Genomic DNA, 15,990 nt, shown 5'->3' with positions numbered 1-15,990 from the left:
GCGCTCCATCCTCTTGCTTTCTACCATCACCACTAAAGCTGAAGCAAAATGGCAAAGAAAAAAAACAAGCAGGTATGCATCCTTTCAGCTACGTTTGTTGTCGCTTTCTGAAGTGTTCCTGTAGATCATCCGCCCGTGGTGCTGGTATTGTGAGCGTGAGTTTGAAGATGAAAAAGGTATGGTATTCAGTAGACGTTGCGCATTCATCGATCGCTCATTGTCGTGGCTGCTAGTTCTCATGCAACACCAGAAGGCTAAGCACTTTAAGTGCAACATGTGCCCTCGTCGCTTGAACACGGCTGGTGGTTTGGCTGTCCATATTCAGCAAGTACACAAACTTGAGCCAGAAAAGTAAGTGTTTCACATTCCGCTGGCCACAATAATCACTCACCGTTTTACAAGTCTTCCTCGCATCGAGAACGCCTTGCCTGGCCGTGATGGGTATGAGGTCGAGATATTTGGCATGGAAGGTATTCCTGCTCCAGATGTAGCAGACTATAAACGTCGCAAAGAGATAGAACTTGGTCTCGCTGCGGGGTCCATTTCACAGCCACAGCCCAAACGGCCCAAGATAGAGAATCGTCCTTTATCGGAAGATGAACTCAAAGCTCAGCTTGAAGCTCATAAGGCTCTCATGGGCGCTAACGATCCTTCATCAGCTCCTCCTCCCACTGATACAAGTTCTGGCGCTGTATATGGTGCTCCTCCACAAACGTACTCTGCACCAGCGGCTCCGGCTCCAGGTATGCAGCATCCGTCGGGTATGTCGCCACCTCCAGGGATGATTCCAGGTATGCACCCTCCCTTTTTCCCTGGAGCCCCTCCTGGGGCTTTTCCTGGACAGCCGCCTTTCCCCCCTATGCCTGGAATGCCCGGATTCCCACCTGGGTAAGTTCTTTTAGCATATACAAAAGTGTATCCCGCATTCTGATTTTTTGTTGAATGACACAGCCCACCTCCTCCTGGTTTTCCAATGCCTCCTGGCTTCCCTCCTGGTATGAGTCCTTCAGGGGCTCCGCCATTCCCACCGAATGTGCGTCCGCCTTTCCCTCCTCCGCCATTCTTCCCTCCAGGAGCGACGCCTCCCTTTTCATCTGCGCCTGGTTCTGCTACACCGGTTCCACCTTCATCTACTGGAACTCCTGTTAGTTCCGTGATGCACCCACCGCCACCTGCCGCATTGCCACCTGTCGTAACGGCTCCAGCTGCCTCAGCTGCTGCACCGGCTCCTGTACCGGCTCCTGCCCCTGCGCCGGCTCCTGCCCCAGCCCCTGCCTCAGCTCCGCCGCCGGTTTTACCGGTATTCATCCCTCAACTGACTATACCAAGTACAGGGGCGCTTCAAACTTATCCTAAGAGAAAAGGAGTTTTATTGGCGTATGAAGACCCTAACTTTTCACCTGTAAGGATTTTATTTTAGATTGTAGGGTGAAATTGTTGCTCATGTCTAAAAACAGCTAGAGCGGAGAGCTCACACAGCGAAATATTACTGTCCCAAGGTGGTCATTGATATCAGTCCTCCTGTGGAAGAATCAAGAGGGAAGAAGAGGGCAAGGGCAGAGGATTTCCTATAGTCCCGCTGAGATCGTGGTTAAACTTTTGCGTCATCTTTTGCATTTTATTGGGCTCTTTGTTGTTGATCGGATGACACAAAGCAGATCGTCTGGGCTCGGGATTGTTGGAGGCGGAGGGGAGGGTCCTAGCGGAGACTAACCAGTCCGTCCTATTCATCTGTTCTTTTCACCGATCCGCTCCATTTTACTCATTGCTCTCGATGCTTTGATTCGGCAACAAGGCACACCACTGTCTCTGTGTCCCATAATTATAAGAAAACAGCGGTGCGAATTTTCTTTTTCTGTTCCTTTACAAATTGGCAGAACGTATCATACTTTTGTACTACGGTCGGTCATTTCCATTATTATATCACATATTCGTTATAAAAAATGCACGCAAGTTCGAAAGGTTTGTCTGAATAGTTCTAAATGTCTTAATCTGCGAGAAATCTGTCTGCATAGTTCGAACTGTTTTAGGCTGTTCGTCTCCCTTGGTCAAATACGTCTCATAGATGGCTGTTGGGATAGAGAGGGCTCATTAAATGGGACATTAATGTCAGTTTGTTAAACTGGAAAGATATTATTGCTCATACAGCTGTAATTGCGTTAGGTTGCTGGTCCGCATTGGGAATAGGTTGCGTACGCTATGGGAAGTGGTAAGCTTCTATGTTTTGTCGACTTACTCGATTCCATATCTTCCATGGTTGTTTGGTTCAACTTGTCACTTGGTAGTGACATACTTTTATCCAACATCTAATTCGGTTATAATATACATTGAAACATGATATTCTTCAAGAAATTTGGGAAACATCGAATGACATCTTTCAATCTTACTGTGATACTCGAGCGTTGTAGAGTCCAGCGTACTCTCCACAATTCTTCATCAGAGTGGTATGAGTCCCGCTACCCACGATTACTCCATCATTCATACACCTAGTCCATCAAAACGTTCAGTTGACACATCTGATAACGAAGCGTCAACTCACAAAATTTGATCAGCATTCTTTACCAAATGTTCAAACCGGTGAGTGACAAAAATCATCGTCTTTCCCTCCCTCAAGTTGAGGAAAGCGGACAATAGATCACGCTCTGCGATAGGATCTAGGGATGAAGTTGCTTCGTCAAGTACGACTAATCTAGAGTCAGCCTGAGAGTTGATCATTTTCATAAAGGTACGCGATCTATTTGCTGTACTTGAGCAGATGTATACCTATGAAAACGAAATATAACTCACGCTGCAAGCCGTTGTTTTTCTCCACCTAAATAAGACTTGGTCAGTGATCCATCTAGAGGGGGGTAGTATTGAATACCTGATATTGTGACCCTTTGTGTTGTGTGCGACTTCAATTCCCGTTTCAGTCTTTCGGACACTGGTCCATATGTTCCTCCATCGATGCCATTTCCGATGGACGTCCAAGGGTCTATAATACTGTCATATCCATCCTGGAGCTTATGTATCCAGTCATAAGAACCTCCCAAGCGAGCTGCTGTATCCAGCTGAGCTTTCGTGAGTACCACATCTGAGCCGAGACCATAACATATATTATCTTTCACAGAGAGGGGGTAAATGAAAGGAGACTGGGAGAGGAAGGTTATAGTGGCTCGGACTTGTTCCATATCGTAGGAGGCAAGTGGTTCATCGTCTATGAGGATCTCGCCCGAAGAAGGATCGAACAGTCTAGCCAGAAGCTTGAGCATTGATGATTTTCCAGAACCGTTTACTACAGAAAACGCTTGCATGTCAGCGGGCTTTTTTTGGTATACACCGTTTGTACTCACCGCCGACTACCACTACCAAGGAACCAGGAATGATGTCAAAAGAAACATCATGCACGGCATCCTTGGGACTGTCAGGGTATTTCAGAGTAACACCACTAGAGAGTGCGACTTAGTGACCCTCAAACATAGGATCAACTAGGCTCACTCACCGGAATGATATCCTCATTCCTCTGGTTGAAGTCTTGACAGCACAAGGATAATCCGCCGTTCCGTTCAACATGCCGCCATTCTGCTCTAACCCATCGTATAGCCATTTTGCGCGTGCAAAGACTTGGTTAAGAGATGTGCAGTCTATACCTAATTCACCCACGCTCAGGGATAATGCCTTCGTAGCTTGATGCAGCAAGGCGATGGATGTCAGGGCAGATGGAGTGATGTGAGATGGCAAAGTCAATACGTATGCCACCTTTGGCGTAAAATAAAATTAGCAATCAACCCGTAGGGAAGGTGGAATAGCCCTCACCAAAGGGAGATCAATTGTAATACTGGTGAGGAAGTCCCAATACCAAGGCTGAAGCATTCCATTACGCCAAGGTTCCGGTGGGAGATCTTTGACATGACCCAAGGCTTTTGTCGAGCGGTCGTATTCTTCATTAGCTACGTTAGCCCCACAGGAGTATACAGCATTTGAAATGATAGATCTCACCGGAGTTAACGGTTGTAGAAAAATTATCCAATATTAAATCAGCACGACATTGAGGTAGGAAGGCCAGATCGTACAGCACTCCAAGGCGCTTATAAAAGGGATTTTCCGTCCAGAATACGTACCCTTGAAGATAGTGATTTTCGTGAGCTTTCAAAAATGTGCAAATGGCGGCGATCAGTACTGACCAGCACATCCAATACCGTTGGAGGGCGTCAAACATCTGATTATAGGATGGAGGATGCATAGAAGCATGATAATCTCTTTCTCTGGGCTGTGCTTGCATGAGACAGCGCGTAGTATTACTACTATCTGGGAAATAAGAGTCAATGCTGTACGGAATTTGTGAAGTAGCCTTTCCAAGAAAAATGATCCAGGAACTTCATTTTCGAAGTTCCCTACTGACGGAAACTGGGAAGTATCATCTAGCAAGAATTAGTATCCCACAGAGAAGACTGAAAAGGCAGGAAATGACAGCACCTTGCAAAGTCAAAAGGTCGACGCGCAAACTGGCTAGATACGGAAAAGGATTTTAGATTAACGAAGTACTTATGATTGAAAGAACCCATTTTTAGTGATGCTAAAACTTACCATTAACGAGTTTCGGTAAGAAGTGAGATCTGAGACGGGCGCGTAGAACGCTATGAGCTTCAATCCTGAAGGACATGAGAATATGTGCTGCCACTAATTCTGACAGACTCACTGCAGCCGAGCCATGATTAGATCAAGCACTGTAAACAAACACCAGACGATGGCGATCAACTCGTAATCTTTCTGAGTCACCGTTCCGCTGCTAAAGCTACGCTCGAACTTCCAGACAGCATGTTAGTCAAATGAGGTTTGATAAAGTTTGAAATGTACGCACAAGGTTCAAAAGATAGCTCAAGAAACCGAGGCTAATAGATGAAGATACACCAAGCCACGAAGTGCACAGTAGGAGCGTGATGGATGAGATAGGAGCGAGGGAAACAATTTCAGCGAGAAGCCTATAGGCAGCAGGTCCTGAATCAAGAAAATCGCGGTACGCTCGCTGGATATCATCATAGAAAAGATTCCAAGTGCGGCTTTGCTCTTCGAAGGTTATGGTCCATATTCCTCGGCGAAACTGCCGTACGGTAGGCAAAGGGGTCGGGCTGATACTAGAGAAATTATTGTTATGTTGCGTATCGGTTTCAGTTTTCTCTTCCGCCATGAGGGGTAGTGAGCCAAAGGATGCAGATGGGGATTACAATACGTGCGGGGAGCACTCATTTATAGGACGATAGATGGCGCCCACTCAGGCTGGCGTCAACAGCCTTCGTACACAACTAAAGGTTGTACGTGTGGACACGTCAAATACGCAGTCCTATAAAGATTCAGAGATAGATGAATCAGCCATATATTTTCCAAGAGAACAAAAGTAGTGGCCAACGATAGATTAAATGCAGCACTTGAAACCCTGGACGACAATATTGAGAGCCCCTCAAGTGCATAAATCCTGAGGGTGATTATTTCTACTACAGAATAACACAAAATTCACGAAGCCTTTTCGAAGTAGGAGTACCCGTTGAAGGCACCACACAACATATTTGCACTGGTCTAGCCACACCAGATACCATATGCTAAGGATGTGAACGATCCCCCGGGAAAATTTGACTGTTTGGGTCAACGGACCCACCGACACACGGGTCATGAGATCGATGTGGCGACGAAAGGGTATTTCTTGAGAATAATTTGTTCATGAGGATACCTAAAAATTAGTCCTGTCACGTACAAAACGCCCATTTAAGTTAGAGACTTGAAACACGATATAATGGGCATGGAAGGTATACAGCATTTTTGCTGTTCTTTGAAATACAACACGACCGCACTCGTTTTTCGGATAAATTGTATGGTGCGACATAAGTATTCCACTCCGACAATTGCCATATTCATCTTGTATGGTTGGACAAACGACGCCGCTCATGTTGGTGGTAGAGCGCGAGACTAATGTCACAAGTGACAATTATGAGTAGGTCCATCTCATATGCGGCACTGAACGAGTTCATCTGAAAGGAAACGATGCATACTGTTTCATACGGCCGCCGAGAACAGGGAAAGGTGCACTTTAGTTACCAGTTACTGTCGATAGAAAACGTCAACAAGCGCCCACTAAGTGAAAAAGGAGACAGCCTAGGGCTTTTCGTCCGATTGAGAGGCTATTGTTAATAGGCCACACAAACGGAAAGAAGGACGTACAGCACGAACAGCATCCACTGCACATCCATCACCTAGCGTTATCCTTCAGGTTGACGGCACAAGACAAGATTGCTAACAATAGATCCCAAAGGACAAGGGCCATGATGACCCTACGATTTCGGAGTAACGTTATGCATTTTAATTCCCGAATACCGAATGTGTCATGCTTCAGATCTTATCTTTTAGCCACCCGTCTACCTTCTCCCAAATGTCCCTCTGCTCTTGTGTCCATTCTCCTCTCTTCTCCTCGACACATACCCCACAGAGACCTTGTGCTGCCCAATCGATATCTTTGATGGTCTCAAGTGTCTCCAATGGTTTGTATACGCTATCGTTTCCTAGAGCATGTTGGATGACTAGAGGCATCCATTTGTCTGCAAATACATCTGTACAGGCCATATGGGGCGTAGCAGGCTACACATACAAAACAATATCAGAATAGGCCACAAACGTTAATGATTAGGCGAAAAAAAAATTAAAATGGAAGATTATACAAACAAGGACGTACAGGGGTAAAAAGCACGGGAGTGAAGTACTCCATAATACCAGTCATCAGGTTTCTGCACCGCTCGAGGTCCTCTGGGGAGAGCTTGATTTGAGGGTTCGATGATGACAGATGTGATAATACTACGTCCGGCTCGACATTGGTGGGAATAGCACTGGAAGCTGTAGTTTGGGGATCATCGACCTCAAAGTCGGAAGTTGTGACAAGGCTGTAGAACAAGCCTTTCCTTATCTGAAATTCACCCTTTCGAGTGAGCAACCAAAGCTACTTTAGGGAGATAAGAAACCCACCGAAGAAATCCGATATTCAGTAGCAAGCGCCAGTGCCTCTTCTAAGTATGCTGGATGTGTAAATGGGGATGGACCACTAGGAAACATGGACACAATGTATTTCTTGGCAAGCTCATGGATCGTGGGGAAGTTCAGTTGCTGTGGAGAGCTTGCGCGAACGATAGAAGAGAGGTGAGAGAATGGTGAGTCTGAGGATAGTGGACTACCGTGAGTATTAGAAGAAGAGCACAAGATAGTTAACAGGCTGATCCACTGAGCAGGACGGCCTATAACTCACGAATCGTGATACAAATGTTCTAACAAAGCACTGAGATCTTGTACTTGGACTCCGAGTTCGGTTGGGATATCCCACACCGGCAAGCCATAAGCTGCATTTTTCGAATTCAGATCTGGACTTCCAGACGTAGTGCCCTCTGGAAGTCTAAATTGACGAATAAAAAGACCTTTGTGTACTTTGAAGACAATATCAGAGCCATCCTCATGCGCTCGAATGATCATTGTTCCATCATCGAACCAGAATTTCGAGTGCTGTCGTACTTGTCCGCCTTGTGAAGGGGTCACTCCACTGTCGTTTAACGTATCGATTGCCATAGATGTAGATGCAGATTTAAGATACCAGGCTCTGCAGATAATGCCAACCGCACCAACTGTTAATGGGACGAGACTTATGAGTGGACGACGGCTGAAGCCCAGATAAGACCTTGTCATCTTCAAGTTCAAGTTACTCAAGACCCTGTAGAGATAAAATCCAAATATCACCACACATGCATGTTTTCGCTTTCCGCTCATCCAATTATTAATTTATACAATGCCACCACGCCTTAACGCAGCATGTTATTCATAATGCATTAATATTGGATGAACCTCGATTATAAGCATGGCTAAAGCGCCGATGGGGCACATAGAACGCATGATGTTGTTTGGTAGACAGATATGGACGCTGTCAATGACCGATCGTGGCGCTTCGAAGCATTACACCAGACCAGGTAATAGTGTACAACATCCTAGTACAACACCTTACTTAACCGCTGAACAGCATTAAGGAGGATATCACCACGCTTCACCACCGTTTCGTACTGCGTTTTCTTGACAGATGGCCGTGTGGTTTCCACGATTCCATGCACCTTGTCGATCGAACAGTGCAGACGACCGTTGGCAATAAATCGTGATAATTCACTAAATGAGAGCAAAAGACAGTAAGTAGTGAAAAGGGGTGACATATGATTATTACATCAATTAAAATTCAGGGTAAGACCGTGCCGACTCACCTATCCACGAATTCGATACTCACACCAAACGCGCCACTGAGACTCTCGAGAGTAAGACTCCGATATGATTCTAGAAGCTGGCTGTAGGCCAGGATCCGCATTTCACGCACGTAGTAACGTGTGTGTGGCGACAGAAGCCGTGAGGGAAGGAGGTATGTTTGTTCGAGCGTAGCTGTGCAACGTGTGAGTGTTTTTGTAGCGGTGGCGCAGACACCAGACACGTACCGAGAGCTATAAAGAATTTGGCATAGTGGCAGTCATATAGGTTCTTCACCAGATCACCGAGAATGGGGAGCTCTGGAAGTACAGAGTTGACTTCTGGAGACCCAATGATCTGTGAAGCATAAGTCTACATGGAAGAGAGTTGACTCGAATACGAAGGACGTACCTTCTTCTTTAGGTCAACTCTCTTCAGCGATAGTGCGCTGACAATTACTGTGAGGGCAACGAAGTCGTTGTAAGGAATGAGCTCAGTTGCGGTGAAGGTAGAGAGAGCGTCGATAAGTTGCTCTTCACCACGTTTCAATTGTCGAATAGATACTAAGTGAACACCTTTGTACACCTTGAGACGATTTCGGCGATCCCAATCACCGCCCTCATCAATTAACCTAAGTACTACTATCAGCAATGATCAAAATGATAGTAAGTCAGTGTACTTTTCAGCTTTTGCCAAGTTATCCGCTATGAGGTTGTTATCACCAAAGAAGAATCCTATTCGTACGAGAGTCAAAACGATGTCTATTCGCGATCCAAGCCCTGGAGTTTTCTCCAATGCGAGCTTCTGCGCTTCTATTGAGCGGTCCTATTCAACAATCGATTTCAGAACATATGTAGAGTTGGTGTAGAAGACTTACTTTATCGCCAATCCGAGTGAGATGGTTTGCCCTTGCCTTGAGAGCATCTGAAATCTCGGACTCTCCCTCTGTCTTCTTGGCCTCTTCCAAACGATCGTCTAGTTTTTGTAGTTCCTCGGCGTTTGCTTTCTCCATGGAGTCGAGCAGGGTTTGGTCTAGTGGTATGGCATCCGCTGAGGTTACCAGACGATAATACGGGGCCATTTCTGCGGACGTTCGTATTCCATAAATCCAGCGCAATGGTAATGTTCATATGCATGCTTACGGTCATTCTTGAGTCCGCTCAATAATTGTTCCTTAGCATTTTCGTGTAGGTGTGTTAAGGACGGTGTTTTGAGAGTAAAAAAGCGTTGTGGTAAGTCGAGATTTGGGATGGGAAGTACAACTTCGTCGGCCATTATTGCGATAACTTGAAGTCTCTTGAAACCGACCTCCCTTGCATTTACTCGACGCGTCAGTATAGAGCTAAAGTTCCCACGCCCTAGACGCGTCACTCGCAAGTGGCAGCTTGACAGGAAAACACGGATAACATCAGGTTAGCAGCTGCATTGCATACTCTCAGTCCATTATAACCATATCATCAGCCTGAAAATGTCATCAAATGCAGAAATATTGAAGGAGGCAGAGGCTAGCTCGTCGAGTAACCCTCAGCACGCTGAACAACTCTACAAACAGATCTTGAATACCACAGCATGTGTGTACCCGTCCATATTCTTGCCGATTCAATGTTTCTCACAAAGCTGAGAGATAGCTTCAACATTGGCCAATGGTGCACCAAACAGCGAACGAGACATGTCACTTCGTGACCAGGAATCAGCTTTGTTGAAACTTGCTGAATTATATCGGGACCAGAAGTCAGTCTTTCTCTTCGGTGATACTGTTCTGTACTGACGGAAAGTAGGAATGCAAAGGGTCTTGCTGAGGTCGTTACTCTTTCACGGGCATTTATGTCATCAACAGCCAAGGCCAAAACTGCTAAACTTAGTACGCCCTTGTTCCGCCTATCGTTGTTGACTGTGAATATCAATCGCTCTGAATGCTTTTACAGTTCGTACCCTGCTCGATTACTTTACTCCCATCCCTGATAGCCGGCAAATCCAAATCGATGTACTACTCGATAATATTGCATGGGCAAAGCGCGAGAAGCGAATATTCTTGAAGCACAGTCTCGAAATCCGTCTGGTTGCTTTGTGAATATGTGTTAGCCCTTTTCTCTCGCTTGTACTAACAGTTTTCAACAGACAGCTTGGAGCACTACAGTACAAGCAAGCCCTATCCCTCATCGACACTCTTCTCACCGAACTCAAGCGGTTAGACGATAAAATGATCCTCACGGAAGTCCACCTCTTGGAGAGTCGCGTCTACCGTGGTATCGGAAACCTTACCAAATCAAAGGTAAATGAAGTCAACCATGCGCATCACGCAATTGCTGATTTCTTTTCATTCGTCAAGGCTGCATTAACATCCGCACGCACTGCTGCAAACTCGATTTACTGCCCACCCCACCTGCAAGCTGCGCTCGATCTCCAATCTGGAGTGCTCCACGCTGAAGACAGAGATTACACGACTGCATACTCATATTTCTTCGAAACGTTCGAGAACCTGTCTGCGCAAGATGACCCAAGCGCTCTTACAGCTTTCAAATACATGCTTCTCTGCAAAGTCATGTTAAATTTGGTAAGTGAATTTTTTGACAGCATATTTTTCCCCTTCCTAAATGAAATTGCTGTATATCGGTGCTTGTAGTCCGAGGACGTCACATCATTGCTCTCAATCAAGCTAGCGGCTAAATATGCCCAGTTAAGAGACGTAGAAAGTATGCGTGCTGTAGCGCTCGCACATCAGAACCGAAATCTCGCCGATTTCGAAAAGGCACTACGAGACTACCGCGGTGCGCACAATCAACGCCTTCTTTTCGTTTCCTGACTGACTATCGTGGCTGTAGAACTCTCCTCGGATCAAACGATCCGGTCTCATCTTTCTGAGCTTTATGACAAGCTTCTTGAGCAGAATTTGTTGCGTATCGTGGAGCCGTATTCAGTTGTCGAAATAGATTATGTAGCGACACAAGTTAGGCAGACTCGATTGGACGTTGAAGCAAAGTGGGTCGTCTTGTTCTGTAGACGATAGCTCTTTTCATGCTCATATCTTTCCGACAGGCTTTCGCAAATGATTCTCGACAAAGTACTCCACGGCGTGCTTGATCAGGGTCGTGGCTGCCTTATAGTTTTCGACGAACAAGAGATTGATGTAAGTTTCATTTCTTAATCTATTATATCAATATTATCGCCAATCATGTACGTTTTCACTTACCCTTTTCTCATTCGCAGAACACCTATGGCGCAGCCATCGATACTCTAGAACAGATTGGCAAGGTTGTTGATTCGCTGTACGCTAAGGTGCGTGAAATCTACTCGAATAGCTTTCAATAAGCATTGATTTCCTCTGTGACACGATGCCCACCATATTTTGGACATGAACTTTTACTTGGGTTGAATCTCATGTACCCTGTTCTAGACCGTCAAAATCGCATAGATCAGTTATAATTGTAGTTCGTTTGTATTCATCACAATGCTCTGCGTCTTGTTAAATGATGGAAGGCTGAAGTGTTGACTTCATCTGCAGCACTGTGCTCAATCGAGTACATTAGAGCACTTCATCGAATTCGAAGCTTCATACCAACGCTTAACTTGAACAAAGCACTTAACATGAACGTCACTCGACGTTAATGTTTTTGAGCATTGTCATTCCTCTGTCCGCCCCAAACGCCAATCGCAGTAAAGACGGACAATTGAACCATTGAATCTGTCTCGTATCTGGCCAGGAGAGGAAATTATCCAAGTACAAGTGAACTCGGTCAAAATATTTTATTGCAGAGGTTATGACTAAACGCTAAAAGCATTTCGCGCCATTGAGTTCCGTTCAGAAATGCATCTTGGTTCTCAGACAATATGGTATCAAAATGGCCCCTAAAATCAAGTTCCCTTTGCGGATCTTTTTATTTCAGAGTTGAACAATTCTTACTGATATAATAGAAATCACACTATGCGGCACAGGCAAACGCAGTATAGTCATTTTCTATATTCTATCAGATTTACACGATAATCGACAAGTTCATGTCGCATCCATCATGGACTGATCCATCATGGACTGAGAAAGATAGGTTATAAGTCAGACCAGTAAGTTTTACAGGGTAGCGTCGTCTGGGATCAGGGAAAGAAAAGAACGTATGTCATGTAAGTTCGTCAGTGTAAATAAGAAATCGTAATCATCCGTAAGTTATAACTATGATCTTCCTGTTCGCGAATTAGCCCTCGAGCGTGGTTTTATTTGAGTACCCCGGAACACCCATACTTCCTTCCTGGATCCAAATCCCAGAAGTCCCGAGCGCGCAAGGGGTACCGTGGCCACAAGTCTGAAACCCATCATGTTAATCTCCTGCAGGGCATGTGACGCAAAGACATTCTTGTCGAGTTCGGGGGCTAAACACAGAGCTTTCAATGTTTTACGTGGATCCACTGGAGCTAAAAGTACGCACCACCGAGAGAGTTACGTTTTAGTTCTACAGTATATACTTCGTCTTCACTGACGTGATGGGCCGCGAACTTATATGGCCATGCGCTCCTCAAGCGTAGACCAATCGTCTCCCCGATGTGGCGAGGTGGCTTAATCAAAGTCAGTCGATGGCCTGAGCGCGAGAAGTATGCAACGAAAAAATCAGCCGAATCATCTGGTCCCACTTCCTGAAAAACAAGCTGAGGGGCCTGACAACACAAGTGGATTAGTGATAGTTTGGAAGTACGGTCACATGTTCTAATTGTTGTACACCACATACCGGATATCCACTGGTCACTGAACATAGGTATTGATAGCCCTGATAGACTGCTGCGTGAAATACACGCCACCGATGTGTCTAAAGACGCTTACCTGGTGAGCTAGACGCGCGAATAATTCACATATCATCCTTCGAACGCTGTAGTGTTCCATGGGTTTAACAAAGGATCGAATATGAGCACTGGGCTCACACTTACATTATTCCATCAGGCCCAGAAGCACTCCAGGGATTCCTTGAAAATGTTACACGCCACGAGTAGCCTGCAGTCAATTGGGATGCTACACCAGATGGCCACATTGGCAAAACCTTTTCTTTTATATCATCGAGGGTATCTTGAAATGCGGCATTATGAATTCTGAGTTCATTAGTTCCAAGAAATGAGAGGAACAGATGATCTAAAGGAGTGGCACACGAGGATCCATCGAGTTTTAGTTAGTGAAAGAACTACGATGTAAAGACAGACCTGGTAAGTAGGAAGGATTAGAATTCGTACGTGCTCTCGTCATGGGCACCAGCCTCTGTCTGGTGTCAGAGTTTGTTCGCGTCCTCTGAAGCGGCGCGTGGGCTTCAGAGTTCGATCGTTTTGGTTTCTTCATTGCAGATTTCAAAGGTTGCGTTTTAGTTGCAGGAATTCTAGCTCCAGGCCTATTTGTGAGTGGCTGCTTGGTCTGTGGAAATGGGGTATGACCGGTTGAGCGAGGAGGAGGGTGAATAGGCGGCTGATCTTGTAATCCATTGGTAGCAGGATAGTTGCCAGCCTGCACGGGCGGTTGTGGATAATAGTGCATATTTGTGTGCTTATCTCTGAATGCGTTTGGATCCTTGTGCATTTGGGCATATTGTTCTGGAGTACCATTGCCGCCACTGGCAGAGTAAGCCTGGGGGTAGCCTGGAGGGACATAGTAGTGGTAGGGTTGACCGTAGTATGGATAATTTAGATTAGGATGTGAATGCTGCATATTTGTCTGAGAGATCGAAGGTATAGATGGAGAACCACGAGCGATTGGGTAAATCAGGAAAGGGGACGAACAGGATCCTGTAAAATGAGTCGTGCACAGTGGAGAAGAAGCACTGGCACGAGCGCAAAAACGTGTTTACAGCTTTGCATGAGGGTTGCCTTTCTGGGCATGACAGCGTTTATGGAAAACATAACTTGTTCTAGTTCCGTACGTCTCTTCATAAGTATATGGGGATATCGAGAAAAGAGTGATAGTGGCATCAGCTACCTTTGCATCTTTATAGCGCCTCGCACCGGACGGATTGGATCAGCTGCAGTGGCTAGATTCATGACAAGATAGAATTCGAAGAACCTGAATCGGGCTTTAACCATGTGTACGGTACAAAGATAAAGTAGTCACAAACGACTGCGTCGAAGATGGTAATGGATCGAGTGCAATCGGGTAAATTTACATTTATTGCGATAGAAGAGGTCATACGAACAAAACGACATCCGCGAATCAAACTCCCCATGTAAGAATCATTCGGCTCGGTTCGTGTCCACCGGCCTCTGTTGGTCAGCAGAAATTGCATCCTTATACCATCCCATCCTAGCAGCAAGGTAGTTCTGGCTTGCGGTTTCGACACCTAGTCTCAATGACTCGCTAATCAGGTGTTCCACCCAGTCGTGGGTGTCCCAGAGGTTCAGCCAGTTACCTGGGATAGCTTGGGTGACAGTCGTGTGCACCAGCTGATGCCCAGGATCAGACAGATGTAAGACGAACTGAAGGTCTGACGTCGCAGACGCTGTATCGGCCAGTGTACCGGATGCACTTGCATGTTGGGTGGAAAGAGGTGAAGCCATGAATGGCTGTATCCGTAAGTAGATGTATGTGTGTGCAATAGCACTTTGTGTCGTAGAGTTATCTGACAGACGCTGAGCATTGTTCTTTACAAAATCGGACAAGTTCGCCTATTCAATTGGTAAGAAGAATTCGCAATATAACGTATCGACAATGTACTTACTTGAGCAAGCTTGATAGCGGCATCGTAGCCATCGACAGTATTGAGAGCCGGTGTATCTTCTGATTCAGTTGTGTTTCTTACTTCATCGACTCTGTTGACGGTCAAGTCACCACTCCCAACTTGCTCCATTACCTATGCAGCAAACGGTAAGAGGATATACGAAACGCGTAATATGAAGCTTTACTTTGGTGAGCGCATGAAACACGATGGATTCAACACCATCATATCCTTTCATATCGTGACTTAACCAAACCTGGATAATTTCATGCTCTGAGATCGGTGGTGCGACAACATTTAGTATGTCTGTGAGAGTCGATAGGCCGACTCGTTTGAAATCCTGTCCTTTAAAGCCCTGCTCAATCCAACGGTCCTGGAACAGCGAGACTGACTACATACCGAGCTTATCCAACTGTGCTGTCTTTGCATATTCGAGCATACCCTCACTCCATTTACTTACTTGCTCGTTCTTGGGCAAGTTCTTCACTTGTTCATCAACAACGGACCTAGCCTGCTGCATAGCGGCTGATGCACGCGTCCATGCCCATCCCCACCTTCCAGCGTTTGCTTGTGCAGGTTCCGCCTGTTCAGTCTTGACCGATGAGTCAAGCGTGGCTGTGGAATCGTTCTTTGTGAACAGGGACGAAGTGGAAGATGATGGATGGGGTGAGCCAGACGAGCCGACCTTTACTCGCTCAGTGCTTTTCCTGAGATTTGGAGTGGATGAGCGCGAGATGGAACGATCGTCGAGAGGTGCGGTGGTTCGAGGTGGTTCTGAGCTTTTCTGAGTTAACTCATCGATGAACGCCAGAACATCCTGGGCAGAGTCGCCCCCACTAGCGCTGCCAGGTTGTGCAGATGGACTGTGGCCGCTGCTTTGGCCCAAAGTTGGGTTTAGAGAGTCCAAGTGGTCCAGAAATTGTAGGGCCTCCTCCTCCTTGGATTTAGACATGCTTCAAGTTGTTGGGCAATGTGCGCACCCTGGCGCGCACGGAGCAGCACTTGAGAAGCGAATCACGTGGCCCGCAGTACTCGTGCCAGCGTGGGAATAACATACCGTTTCAGTCGCGAAGTGAACACGCTCTCT

At 46.1% G+C, this 15,990-nt stretch overlaps 8 protein-coding genes across 8 annotated transcripts; 2 read left to right on the top strand and 6 right to left on the bottom strand.

Annotated features, from left to right (window-relative positions):
* Window positions 1-149: 149 nt before the first annotated feature.
* On the top strand, window positions 150-651 carry SERLADRAFT_363329 (uncharacterized protein; the record flags this gene model as incomplete). Its single annotated transcript, XM_007322193.1, has 3 exons — window positions 150-174; window positions 234-351; window positions 403-651. Coding segments are annotated over 3 exons (372 nt in total), but the record flags the coding sequence as incomplete, so codon positions are not given.
* Window positions 652-1,472: 821 nt separating this feature from the next.
* Window positions 1,473-1,946, bottom strand: SERLADRAFT_476316 (uncharacterized protein; the record flags this gene model as incomplete). Its single annotated transcript, XM_007322192.1, has 1 exon — window positions 1,473-1,946. The coding sequence occupies one exon, from the start codon at window positions 1,729-1,731 to the stop codon at window positions 1,513-1,515; it is 219 nt and encodes a 72-aa protein (XP_007322254.1).
* A 589-nt stretch (window positions 1,947-2,535) lies between these two features.
* Window positions 2,536-5,167, bottom strand: SERLADRAFT_441653 (uncharacterized protein; the record flags this gene model as incomplete). Its single annotated transcript, XM_007322191.1, has 12 exons — window positions 2,536-2,734; window positions 2,788-2,812; window positions 2,864-3,274; window positions 3,333-3,427; window positions 3,482-3,738; window positions 3,796-3,929; window positions 3,979-4,101; window positions 4,164-4,400; window positions 4,456-4,488; window positions 4,567-4,631; window positions 4,679-4,785; window positions 4,841-5,167. The coding sequence occupies 12 exons, from the start codon at window positions 5,165-5,167 to the stop codon at window positions 2,536-2,538; spliced, it is 2,013 nt and encodes a 670-aa protein (XP_007322253.1).
* Window positions 5,168-6,360: 1,193 nt separating this feature from the next.
* On the bottom strand, window positions 6,361-7,578 carry SERLADRAFT_373098 (uncharacterized protein; the record flags this gene model as incomplete). The annotated part of the gene is made up of 4 exons (XM_007322190.1): window positions 6,361-6,606; window positions 6,701-6,928; window positions 6,988-7,189; window positions 7,265-7,578. 4 exons carry the CDS (start codon window positions 7,576-7,578, stop codon window positions 6,361-6,363), a joined length of 990 nt encoding a protein of 329 aa, XP_007322252.1.
* Window positions 7,579-7,787: 209 nt separating this feature from the next.
* SERLADRAFT_476308 (uncharacterized protein) lies at window positions 7,788-9,537 on the bottom strand (the record flags this gene model as incomplete). The annotated part of the gene is made up of 7 exons (XM_007322189.1): window positions 7,788-8,163; window positions 8,256-8,427; window positions 8,481-8,589; window positions 8,644-8,863; window positions 8,912-9,057; window positions 9,110-9,315; window positions 9,375-9,537. 7 exons carry the CDS (start codon window positions 9,505-9,507, stop codon window positions 7,992-7,994), a joined length of 1,158 nt encoding a protein of 385 aa, XP_007322251.1.
* Window positions 9,538-9,700: 163 nt separating this feature from the next.
* SERLADRAFT_363325 (uncharacterized protein) lies at window positions 9,701-11,858 on the top strand (the record flags this gene model as incomplete). The annotated part of the gene is made up of 11 exons (XM_007322188.1): window positions 9,701-9,803; window positions 9,861-9,963; window positions 10,011-10,093; window positions 10,158-10,299; window positions 10,351-10,504; window positions 10,562-10,786; window positions 10,856-11,000; window positions 11,055-11,211; window positions 11,269-11,359; window positions 11,440-11,508; window positions 11,627-11,858. The coding sequence occupies 11 exons, from the start codon at window positions 9,701-9,703 to the stop codon at window positions 11,642-11,644; spliced, it is 1,290 nt and encodes a 429-aa protein (XP_007322250.1).
* A 536-nt stretch (window positions 11,859-12,394) lies between these two features.
* On the bottom strand, window positions 12,395-13,903 carry SERLADRAFT_441650 (uncharacterized protein; the record flags this gene model as incomplete). The annotated part of the gene is made up of 6 exons (XM_007322187.1): window positions 12,395-12,591; window positions 12,648-12,873; window positions 12,945-12,983; window positions 13,037-13,082; window positions 13,141-13,339; window positions 13,408-13,903. 6 exons carry the CDS (start codon window positions 13,901-13,903, stop codon window positions 12,395-12,397), a joined length of 1,203 nt encoding a protein of 400 aa, XP_007322249.1.
* Window positions 13,904-14,161: 258 nt separating this feature from the next.
* Window positions 14,162-15,875, bottom strand: SERLADRAFT_476299 (uncharacterized protein; the record flags this gene model as incomplete). Its single annotated transcript, XM_007322186.1, has 4 exons — window positions 14,162-14,853; window positions 14,907-15,038; window positions 15,091-15,248; window positions 15,303-15,875. The coding sequence occupies 4 exons, from the start codon at window positions 15,853-15,855 to the stop codon at window positions 14,422-14,424; spliced, it is 1,275 nt and encodes a 424-aa protein (XP_007322248.1).
* Window positions 15,876-15,990: the final 115 nt, after the last annotated feature.

Source organism: Serpula lacrymans, assembly GCF_000218685.1.
Source record: "Serpula lacrymans var. lacrymans S7.9 unplaced genomic scaffold SERLAscaffold_12, whole genome shotgun sequence".
Taxonomy (NCBI): domain Eukaryota; kingdom Fungi; phylum Basidiomycota; class Agaricomycetes; order Boletales; family Serpulaceae; genus Serpula; species Serpula lacrymans.
The sequence above is the reverse complement of the archived record's forward strand: the minus strand, read 5'-3'. Positions and strand labels throughout refer to the sequence as shown.